Source organism: Thunnus maccoyii, chromosome 4 (assembly GCF_910596095.1).
Source record: "Thunnus maccoyii chromosome 4, fThuMac1.1, whole genome shotgun sequence".
NCBI lineage: Eukaryota > Metazoa > Chordata > Actinopteri > Scombriformes > Scombridae > Thunnus > Thunnus maccoyii.
In genome coordinates this window covers 34,891,259-34,904,053 of record NC_056536.1, presented here as the reverse complement: position 1 = coordinate 34,904,053, position 12,795 = coordinate 34,891,259, and the positions used below count along the sequence as shown (strand labels likewise).

At 38.1% G+C, this 12,795-nt stretch overlaps 1 protein-coding gene across 1 annotated transcript; it reads left to right on the top strand.

The window, feature by feature from the left end:
- Positions 1–998: 998 nt before the first annotated feature.
- On the top strand, positions 999–4,506 carry LOC121895758 (leucine-rich repeat extensin-like protein 6). The gene is made up of 4 exons (XM_042409182.1): positions 999–1,230; positions 2,874–3,203; positions 3,546–3,818; positions 4,460–4,506. Exons 1-4 carry the CDS (start codon positions 1,191–1,193, stop codon positions 4,504–4,506), a joined length of 690 nt encoding a protein of 229 aa, XP_042265116.1. The 5' UTR covers positions 999–1,190.
- Positions 4,507–12,795: the final 8,289 nt, after the last annotated feature.

Here is a 12,795-nt window from a genome sequence, read left to right as displayed (position 1 = left end):
AACCTATTGCTGCGGTCGCAACACATTAGGAAAATAGTTTTTATAGACTGATCTGCTATTAGAGGTTTCTCTTTCACTGTTTCATAAGTTAATTAAACTTAAACTTATTACAGTGAAACATGTTTGACCTTCTAACAGACTGTTCATCTAACAGACTTCAGTTCACACTTGTGCTTAACGTGTTACAGATATGTTTCCGGTCTGACTTTGTATGATTATCATCACGACTTCTACGTAAAAGTGACAGCTTTTATTCAGACATGTTAGACTGCTGTCACATTTATGTAAAGAAGTGCACATCTGAAAGGGGCTTTATTTGTTTCCACTGTGGTCAGCAGGGTGCCAAACATATTTACTAATCAACAATCCAGATTTTTCTGGCCTGGTCCTATTGCAGATCAGATGTCCCAGTTTAGCAAGAACAGGATCCTTCTTATTGTTGGGGCAGTTAGGAGGATCTCAGTCTGATCTTCATTCAGCTTTAGGAAGTTGCTGTTCATCCACTCATTAATGGCTGACACATATTGAGTTAGATTGGACAGAGTATTTGAGTCATCTGGACATTTTCCTCAGCAGCTGCCCTGTATCATGGAAATATAGATGTTCAAACCATCATTTAGTCTGAGCACTTGAAGGACTTTTCATCCATGTTGGAGCTGAGTTGGAGAACCACTAGACTAAACTAGCTAACTGTATATAAAGTAGTGTAAACTAGCTCCACCTCCAGCAGCTACAACAGTAACATGCTGCTCTAACACTGATGCTTCACTATTAATAATCTAATGATGTCATATATAATAATATATCAGTCAGAGGGACCAAACCACTACTTTTACTGCAATACTTTAACTACATCAAGCTCATAATACTTATGTACTTTTACTGCACTACTTTAACTACATCAAGCTCATAATACTTATGTACTTTTACTTGTAATGCAGTACTTTTACATTGCTGTATTGGTACTTTTACTGCAGTAAAGGATCTGAATACTTCTTTTAGCAGACACAGTTTCAATGTAAATGTTACTGGAACCTGCAGGTAATGGGGGGTCTTCATGGTAAAAAGATGAATGTGGAGGGGAGCAGCTGTGAGTTGTGGTTGGAGGAGGAACTCCATCATTTAGAGAAGTGAGTGAGTTTGTCGGTGAAGGAGGAAGAGAAGCAGCATTAAACCATCAGAGCTTCAACATGAAAGTCCGACACAGTCTGATCTGCTTCTTCCTCCTCAGTGAGTTCACTCGTTCTGTATTTCTCTCTTTCTTTAACACATCAGTTTATTTCTTTATTTACAGTCAGTCTGAACCTTCTTCACTGTTATCTGTCAGTGTTTTCTATGGTTTCTGTGGTTAACATGGTGATCAGTCACTTTAATACGAAATGACGACTTCTTCAGTTACTTCCAGCTGACTTCACCTGGTAAAACAAAGGAACAACTAACCATAAATCATAATGTTAAGTTTTGTTATCATTGGCCAGTTGACAGTTTGTAAGTCACGTTTGTTTCTGTCTCATTTTAAGAATTTGCCCAAAAAAAGATTCTCAAACTATCTTTCAAAAAGAAGAAGAAACCTGGGCGTTACATCCACAGTAAATCCACCATCATGCTGAAACCAACAAAGTGTGAAAACAACAAAGTGTGAAAACAACAAAGTGTGAAAACAACAAAGTGTGAAAACAACGTATTTCTGAGCGTCTGGTTCCTGAATCATCAGTTAACCCTGTTAGACCAGAAACAGCTTTATAAACTTTATAAACCTAAAAATCATTTTTCAAACTACAATATTTTAGAAAATGCAAACTTTTTAATATCTTTCTCATTTCACCTGCCGTCACAGAATATTTGAGATAATATTTGTTTTACCTGATTTCAGCAAAGCAGTTTAAAGATCAAAGTGTGATTTTAATGCCTGTTTCAGTGAGGAGAGAGTAGGAGCTGATCACTAATTACAGCTGCACATAGAAAAGCAACTGCAGCAACTGGAACAGCTGAGAGTCTCACAAATACAGTAAACGCTGTATAAGTTTAACTGACTGTAGATCAGTTCAGTCAGCTGTCTGTTCTGTTCAATAGGAACAAACAGTGAAGACATGAACATGTTGAAATCTACAGACACACATGAGCTGCTGGTCTGTGGCTGAAGTCTGGACTTCAGAAATAATCTCATTCTTTGCACCAGAGTCTGTGTGAAGGTTTTCAGTTGGTTTCATTCTTGTTGACACGTTTATTTCTACAGCAACTCAAAGTTCTTTATAATAAAACATAAAAGACAAAATGTAAAGGAAACATTGTCAAAAGGCACATTTATGGAGTTAAATAAATGTATAAATAAGAATAATACTATTAATAAATAAATGTTTAGTGTGAGATGATTAAAAAACTAAATTGAATTGAATAAAAGGCAACAAACAGAAAAGTCTTCAGTCTTGATGTAAAAGAACTGAGATCTGCAGCAGAACTTGTGTTCAGATATGTGGAGCATAAAACCTGAAGCTGCTTCTCCAGGTTTAGTTTGGACTCTGAGGACAGAAAGCAGACCTGATCCAGACCACCTGAGAGTCTGGATGCTTCATAACGCAGCAGCAGATCACAGATGTATTTTAATGAGTTCATTACAGCATATATAGATAGAAACTTTATTGATCCTGACGGAAACATCTACATTTGCAAAGTAGTTTTCTTTCTTCTTTTGAGAGCATCAAAGTGAAACTGAGTCAAATCAAGTTATGAGCAGAATGTGAGACTGGTTGAACTGGGCAGCTCCAAGTGTGACTCTGTGGTTCTGTAAACATGTGAAGCAGGAAATATTGTGATCAGACTGCAGCATCTTACAGGAAATACAGACAGTTGTTGATTGTTCGTCTTTCCAACAGGCCTCATCAATGCAGAAATCCCTGTTCATGAAGGAACTGAAGGAGGAAACATCAAAGTCACCTGCGACTTCAACTTCTCTGGAAAGAAAAAGTTCTTCTGTAAAGAAGAATGTGAAGGAGGAAACGTTCTCATTAAAACAACTGATGTCAGAGATCAGAGTGGCAGATACAGCCTTGAATATAAGGAAGGATTTTATCCAGTATATTCTACAATTCTGTATGTGAGCATCTCACAGCTGACCAAGTCTGACTCAGGACGGTACAGTTGTGGTTTGGAAAGAACTCTGTTACCTGATGAATTTTCAGAGTTTGAGATCAGAGTCTCAGATGGTGAGTTTCTAAGTTATGAAAATATTCTTACTGAAGAAAACTGTAACTGTTTACTGACCACTGATGATGTTTCACATAACCTCAATATTCAGTATTTGGTCTAAAACATGATATTTTCATCATTTTGTACGTTGATAATTGCTCCTTTAAAACCTGATAAACTCAGTGACTCAAGCAAAGATGCACTACAGTGTAAAACAGTATTAATGAACCAATCACCTTGTTTACTTCTGCATTCTTATCTGCATTAATTTTTAATCATTATTATGATTAAAATGTTTTGTTTTAGTTTTCTCAAACAAGATTTCTGTGTATCAGTATCTGATGTTTCATTGTTCACAGCTCCGACCACTTCAGTCCCATCAGCCTCCGCTCCACCAGGAAGCTTCACACCTTCATCATCCTCCCCTGAAACCACAGAGCAGTCTGACCAGCAGCAGACTGACAGACCAACAGCACCACCTGCACCACCTGCATCACCTGCATCACCTTCACCACCTGCGCCACCTTCACCACCTGCACCACCTGCACCACCTGCATCACCTGCATCACCTTCACCACCTGCGCCACCTTCACCACCTGCACCACCTGCACCACCTGCATCACCTGCACCAGGTACATTTACATGTTCAAAGGTTATTTCTATTTCTAATGGCGACTCTCAGTCACAGCTGAGTGAGAACTTGGAGTTCATACAAAGCTAAAAGCCTCGCTGGATGATGATCATTTGTATCATCTTTTCAGTTTTCTTGAAAGACAGAAGAAATAAACCCTTTAAGAACAAGAACTTTGAAGGGTGAAATCTGATCAAACAGAAGCCAGAAGTGAGCAGGACGTGAGTTTTCTATATGAAGAGTGTAGGAGACCATTGAACTACAGGATCTGATGCAAGATGAAAGAGTGAAATATGAAACCCATGTAGATTGTTATATAATGATAATAATGTATTCATATATATGTATAAAGTTATAAATAATATTAATACTGGCTGAAGTTATGATGATCTTACAGCATCACATTAATCTAAAGCATCAATACCACAAAACTCAACATCACTAAGTAAAGAAGCTGCTATTTATTTCACTTCCTCTCTCTCTGTTCATTCAAACTGAACAGTATTCAGCACCACACATCTTCATTTTGAAACTCCAACAGTGTTGTGTAAGGTCAGACAAAGTGCTTTGTGTATTTATGTATTAACACATTTAGTTTACCAGATGTGGTTAAAAGCTGGTTTCCGCCTGTCCTCCCTGCAGGGTGGAGCAACAGCGAGGCAGAAGGTGTTAAAGTGAAAGATAAGTGAAAGTCAGTTGTGCTGAATTCAAACACTTTGAAAGCAGAAACAGTAAAACATCAGTATATCAGCAATACTGTTCCCCAACTAGAGGACATATTTATATACTCTATACTATAGCTACTCCAGTGCATGGAAACATTACTCCAGTTGATGTGAGGTGTCAATGAGTATCAACAACATGAAAGAAACTAACACAGATGTTATAAGTATTCTAATAGTAAATACATGTTCTTTTCTCATTTCAAGTAAAATAAGGGCTGCATTTGAAAATAAAATAATGCGCCTCCTGAAATGAAGTGTATCGATCACATCTTAGTTTATTTTCTGCGTCTTCAGTTTGGATTTGAGCGGGTTCTGGTTCGGACACTTGCTGCTGCTGAGCTGCTAAACGTGCTGCTAACGCTACGCTTTCTGTCGAGACATGTGGTCAGAGTGTCCATTCTTGTACATACAGTCGCACTGCACTGCAGGTGTGTAACATTTCATACAATTATACCCACAGGGGGCGCTAAGGTAAAATTACAACATGATATTTCTGCAATTCTGTCTTCTTTAACAAAATGAAACTTGGTACAAAAGTTCTCCATGAGAATCTGCAGACATACTGAATCATGGCACCAGTAGCCCCACCTTGTGGTCCTTAATAAAACACCACTATACTACTTATTTATTTATGTATTTATTGGGACCATGTACAATGTTAAACATAAATGTTACCATTTGATGTAATGTACCAGAGTTAGCTTAAAGCTAATTTTCATCTGCAGTCCCTTACAATTAAAACATATAACAGGATAATAACAAACAGCACAAAGCAAAAAACACACAGGACGCATTATACAAAATACAAAGCTACACAACAGCACATCACATACACCCACAATGTCAACTAGAAATTAATAATGTAAACTTGTCAAATTAAAAGTAAGATTATTTGCATTCATGAGAAGACCATAGATGGAGTTTAGATTCAGTGGTCACAGCTGAGTAGTTTTTAGCAGTTTTTTTAATTTGGTCTTGAATGTATTGATGGAACTGCAGTTCTTCATATCATCAGGAAGGACGTTCCACTGAGTCGTTGCTTTCACAGAGAAAGCTGACTGTCCAGATGCAGTGTGATGAAATGGTCCAATCATCTAGAGGATATTCTGGAGGATCTAACAGAACTTACTGAGCGAGTGAACACAAAGTCACATAGTGGAGGAGGACAAACCATTTAACATTTATAAACTAGACACAAATTTGAGAATAATCTAAAATTGTCAAAGCTCAGTAAATTGTATTTCTCCAGAACCCTACAGTGATGGAAATGCATCGGCTTTTTGTCCAGAGTTTTTAGAGTTTGTTTGTTTAAGGACTCAAGAGGTTTTATGGCTGTTTCTCCAGCCTGCCCCCAACATGTGATCAATAAGACATCTGGGAAAGAATCACAGCTGCGTAAATATCTGCAGCGTCCAAAGACAGACAGTTTCTAATATGTCTAAAAATTGCTAAGTTGAACTTTATGGTTGTAACCGTTTTTTTTAACATGTTTCTTAAAGTTCAAATTTGGTTCCAGTGTCACACCAAGATATTTAAAATCAGTAACTATGTCAATGTTTTAGCCTTTGATGAGAATATCAGCGTTAGGAGGTTGTACCATAGTCTTAGAGAAAAACATACCTTTTGTCTTGTTTACATTTAGACTCAGACATGATTGATCAAGCTAATGTGTGATCCTTTCCGATGCAATTGTTAGCTTAGCAGCAGCTAACTCAGCTGTTTTTGCATGTGTGTACACAACAGTGTCATCTGCCTACCTACCAACCTACCTACCTTATGTATGTTTATTGTGTAAATTCCATATATGCTTGTGCATATTTACAATATATACAAATACGTTTTTGTTTTATATATATATACTGTATACTGTATGAAACTATGTCATTTTGCAACCCAGAAATTATGTTTATATGCAGCTTAACTGTTTCCCAGTGATGTTGTGTTATCAAATATAATCTAATGTTTCTAACAAAACATATCTGCTGCATCAGTTCAGTCGTATATGAGCGTAATTTCTAGGAGACAGAGTTGCATATTGAACCCAGAAACGTTTGTTCTTAAACAAACTCATTCTACCACTCAACCTGTCACAGGTGTGGAGCTGTATGTGGGCGTGGCTCTCACTATCATGGTTGTCATGTTATCACTGGCTTTGCTGATATTCTGCATGAGGAGGACCAATAATAATAAAGGTAAGACAACAGGAAACACATGACACCGTTTACAGTCACACTGTAGTCTTTAAACAAGTCGATGGTTTCTTCTTGTGAGTAAAACATAATTTTAGCTGATTTTGATAAGACCATGGATCATGCTGTCTAACAGGAATTCATGAATAAAATCATTACAACTGGGCACAATGTCTCTCACAATACTTAAAAACAACCAACATGATGCTTAAAAAGACTTTAAACAACCAACATGATGCTTAAAAAGACTTTAAACAACCAATGTGATGCTTAAAAAGACTTTAAACAACCAACATGATGCTTAAAAAGACTTTAAACAACCAACATGATGCTTAAAAAGACTTTAAACAACCAACATGATGCTTAAAAAGACTTTAAACAACCAACGTGATGCTTTAAAAGACTTTAAACAACCAACATGATGCTTAAAAAGACTTTAAACAACCAACATGATGCTTTAAAAGACTTTAAACAACCAACATGATGCTTTAAAAGACTTTAAAACAACCAACGTGACGCTTTAAAAGACTTTAAACAACCAACATGATGCTTAAAAAGACTTTAAACAACCAGAGGTTCCATCTCTGTCAAATGAATCTAACGGCTGCTGCAGCAGTTCTGAGGAACTTGTTTTCTCTGTTTGCATCGTGTCACAGAGCTGGAATAAGTGTTTTCCTCTTTATTTCCTGAACGTTAGCTTTAGTTATGGCAAATATTCCAAAGGCAAGCTCCTCTAACTCAGCTATTCCCAAAACTTTAGCCTTTGTTCCACAGACGTTTACAGGAAATGAAACCTGTTGTGGTGTCAGGACCTCGGTGGTGAGATTACAGCTGGTGGTGTATGAGGCAGAGATCACGACCTCTGTCTCTGTTCATATATGGTCTCTGGTGCTGGATGTGAATGTCGTGCAGAGACTCCTGCTGTGACTGCTTTTCAGTCTGGTGCAGAGTAATAAATCATCTGAACAGCTTTGAACATCAGTTTTGGCTTCTGCTGACAGTTTTGGACTAAAACTAGAAATGAAACTACATGTTTAGTTCTTCTCTCTCTGACTGAGACGGATGTTTGTTCTTTCAGATGCTTCTGCAGATACAGAGTTGACGTCTGTCACAGAGGTGAGTTTGAGGTCAATTTGTGAAATCTGAGCATCATTATCTGATATTAATGTAAACCAAGCGCCTCCTCTCCTCCTGCAGGCCAACCGAGTGAACGAGGAGATCAGAGAGGACAGACGGAGCAGATCTCCTCCTGAAGCGTCTTCAGCTAACGTCTACGCCAACTTCACCAAACCAACTGAAACCACCAGCGACCACAGCTTGACCACTGCAGCCAGTTCTCAGCACAAAGTAAGAAACAACTGTGGCAGCATTTTATCTTTGGGCTCAAAAAACAGAAGCTTTAGACTGAATCCTTTAAAAAACTCAACATGGTAATAGTTTGATTTTCACACATTTCACAAAGAGATGTGTATAGGTTATATCTCAGATATAAAGAGAATCACAGGTTTTAATTAGAAGTTACTCAGATAAATCAGTACAGGTGGAAAACAACCTCCGGTTACACCTGTCAGCATGTCAAAATGAGGGAAGACTAGTTGGGTTATAAATGTGTTTTATTTTAAATAAATAAACATAACTATTTACAGAATGATAAGCATGAGGTGTGGAGGATTAGTTGCATCAGTAGTGTAGGAGATGTGTGGATGTGTTGAAGGGAGCAACATGTCAAACCAAATATATTGAATGTCTGAACTGTGGCTGTAGAAACAATGAGCACCTCATCAGTCGCTGAGGGTTTTTCAGTCAAAAGCAGATCATGATCAGTGAAAACAAAGATATCACAGAGCCAACAGAGACACTGAAATGCTGCAGAGCCCAAACAAGCAGCAGTGCCTTCTTTCTGACCACCGAATAACTGAGCTGGTGTTTGTTCAACTTTCTGGAGGAGAAACTTAGAGAGCAGCCGGTCTCCTCCTCATCCTCCTGCCACAGAACAGCACCAACACCCACACTGCCTGCATGTACGTGGAGCTTAATAATCATGATGTCACGCTCTCAAATGCATTTTGACAATGTGAAGACCAAATGAACTTGGCTCTGGCTTTTAACAAGTCAGTAAACAAAAGAGAAGAGTTATTAGAGAAACTGCTGGAACCAACCAGCCACAGGAAACACATCGACTCTTGGTGGTTGAGGGAGGAAACTGTTGCACAGCAAAGACCTCAGCTTCCTTAGAAAGGTCACATGGCCTTAGTGAACTCACATTTAGCAAGATTGTGCTCTTTTACAGAGTTGGTCTGTATTATGCATCATTATATAATGAGTTACTCTCTATGCCAAAAATTATTTAACCAAAAGTGTTCCCCTTAATAGTGTGTTTAATGAAAAACCTATATAATCAAACAGTTTTTGTTCACAGAGAGAAGTAAGTAACCTGCTGCCTTTAAAGGAACAGGAACTGTGCCAGATTGTGATCATTTCACAGTAACAAGCCACAAGCTTCTGTTATTTATAGGAGGAAGTCCTCAGACTGTGTTGTAGTGTGGACAGAGACCTAGACACTCAGACTGACATGATGATTAAAACCAGAATAAAGACAAAAAACACTGAACGTAGCAGTTTCACATTAAAAGTCAGTGTTTCTCTGGCACTGCTTGGTGGTAACAGGACGTCCAGGAGGGTCTCTGTGTGAGTCGAGTGTCGTTGCAGCTGAAAAGTCGCCTGTCTGGTGAGGTGATACAGACACAGTATTTTTCTTTAATAAATCATCAAATATATGCATATAGGCTTCCCAAGCTCTGTAGAGGGAAGCACACTGATCAAATCACACAAACATTTTATTCTTTCAGCCTCTGCCAACTCAACCGTTAACACAAGCGTCATGTGTGCAGTCACAAACACCTGTTTCCTGCAAGATCAATAACCAGTCACGCCCATCTCGTACAGTTTCCAGTTCTTGCATTTAGTTCTTCTTCTTTAACAATCACTTCTTAGGATCGGGGACACCGTGTATCATGCACTTCAGATAACCTTTCCTATTTCTTCTTTCCTGACAGACAAGACACTCATTTCACCTTCACAAACAAGATGCAAGACATTTTGTTTAAAACACAGCAATGTGATTACAACACATAAAGGTCAATAGACACTTTCAAGAGTGCATTCTGTTCTTTAAGATATTAAGATCCAGACGTCCGATGACTAAAATCCTTCATCCAGTTAAATGATACAAACACATATACACATACACATATAAAAACAACCAACATCTAAAAAGTTTATCATAAAAATGTGGCTTGAAACTGGATAAAAAGTCAATTTATGAGTATTTCTGGTGGATAACCACAACACTGACGCATGTGCACAAGATGATCATCAACTTGTCTGAGTATACTCTTCGGTAGAGGGTAAAGGGGATGATGCTATTGTGTCCATGACAACCACAATGCCAACGCATTCACGTTTCCCATTGACAGGCGACCAAATGAAACAGAACGTTACCTTGATTAAAATGATGGATTTCTCTGGGTTTGAAAATTGTTGGAAACATTTAGAATAATATAAGTACACAACTCAACAAAATATATAAGTCTGGTCATTTTTAGTCATTTTAATGTGGGAAAGTTACATATTATTATACAGTTGTTCAATGCATCGTGTTGCTTCAACCTATGCACAGATAAATCATAACTGAACTCCAAAACTCATGTCAGCATCCATTGTAATGTTTGTACTCAAGGCCAGGTTGTTGTTTGTACATTTTATAATACATCATTAAAGGTGCCATGCTGACCACCCACAACAACTAAAGTTGATACAGAACAGAACTAGCATGCAGCTACCATCCTACATTACGTTTTACATTTTACATTTTCCACCAATCACACTCTCTGGGAAGCATTGATTATTATTATTATTCATATTAATCTGTGAATCACTAATGTACATTCAAATTCACCTTGTATGCCACCCCAAACCAATGTCCCCAACACTTAGAGGAGTTTACTGTATTTTGTCACCATAACAGTCCAATTTTACTTTTCCTACCTGTGCAAACATGTTTAAAACAGTTGTCAGCATGTTATTCATATCATCGTGGCTCACTGTGACCAGAGTCCTGAGTCCCAGCATGCTGATGCAAAAGTACACTGACTAGAGATCAGCTCAGTTCTACCATCAATACAGTAGTTGGAAAAGGCAAATATAGGGGTTTCAAATCAGGCTATATTAAAGATGTTCACACCAAACGCTGAGAGCAGAGAGATGAGCAGACAACCAACGGGAGTTTATTTCATTACACACGAACATACAGAACTCAGAAAATCACCAATGCAGCTCCCCTTCAACTTCACACACACACCTATTTATACCAAAAGCGGACGTGACTTCCTGCCTGTGTTTTTTGGCACTTTTGTGAGCCAAATGATCACTTGGACTTTGACCAATGGGTGTAGATGTCTCTGCACCATTTGGACATTTCTGAATTTCTGCCATGAGTGTGTGGTGTACTTTGCTGCCCCCCTTTCCTAATATTTCCAGATGTCTCCTGTTTGTCTGGTGGCCTAATGTTTTTTGGATGGATCAATAGCTGGCGTAGGTCAAGCTGATCTGGTAAAAGTTTTGTTTTCCCAGAGATTGTAACCAAAACTTTCAAAAACAATCTCCTTTAAAGGAGTTGTTTTTGCCTATCCATTGGTGTTGTGCAACCCTTAGTGTTTTGTGTATTACTTAGTACAATTCCGCACGCTCATCATATTTTCGCTTCTACACAAACTGGTCCTATATCAGCTGATCAGCTGTCATCATTGATTGGCCAGTGTTTGTCCCGCTATTACTGAATTGGATCTGGTTAACATCTCTGTTCATGACTCTACCATACACACATCAATGAACAGGCACAGTGTCCATGGCAGGACACCACGGACGCCTGAAGTTTGCCAAAGAGCACTTTGACACTCCACAACACTACTGGGAAAATGTTTTGTGGACTGATGAAACGCTGAGAGGTTGAATTGTTTGGTAAGAACATGCAGAACATGCATCATCCCAGCGGTGAAGTACGGCAGAGGAAGCATCATGACACAGGGCTGCTTTGCTGCCTCTGGGCCTGGACAGTTTGCCATCATTGAGGGGAAAATGAATTCCCAAGTTAATCAAGGTATCTTACGGGATAATGTCAGGATGGCTGAAGCTCAGTAGAAGTTGGCTGATGCAGCAGGACAATGACCCTAAATATCAAAGTAAATCTACTACAGAGGGTTAGGGTTAGCGTTAGGGTTGGGGTTAGTGCTTCAAACAGAGAAAATCCACATTTTGGAGTGGTCCAGTCAGAGTCTAGACCTTAACTCAGTAGATTAGCTGTGGAATGACCTCAAGAGAGCCATTCACACCAGATATCCTGAGATTATGGCTGATCTGAAGCAGTTCTTTAAAGAGGAATGATCCAAAATTCCTCCTGAGCATTGTGTTTGTCTATACTTGTGACTTAGATGAAGATCAGATCATATTTTATTATTATTATTATAATCCAAAAAAAGAGATGAATTCAAAGGGTTCACATACTTTTTTTGCCATTGTTTTTTTACCTCAGGTTTTCTTGTTTTCTATGTAAAATATAGATTAATAGGTTAACTGTTTTTTTCTTATTATTATTTTTATTATAATTAATAATAATAACAATAAACTTTATTTGTATAGAATATATCATAAATGAAATGCAGATCAAGGCATTTCACATAAAAAACATTTAAGGCACTTAATCAAAGGTTGCAAAGAAACAATAAAATACAATAAAAGTAGTAAAAGTAAATGAAATTAAAAAAAATATTTCAGTGAGGATGTTAACAGCCTCCTTAAAAGCAAGATTAAAAAGGTCTTAAGATGTTATAAACTTCGGAAAAGTTGCATGTTTGACAGTTTTGTCTAAGAGTCCATAATAAGAGAAAACTGCCTCTCCAGACTTCTTTCTCTTGACTGGTCTTTGTTTTCTTTTCCAGACTGAAGATGATCTAAGTAAACTCATCTACTCTCAGGTGGATTTTTCCAATGCCGCCACCACCTTGCT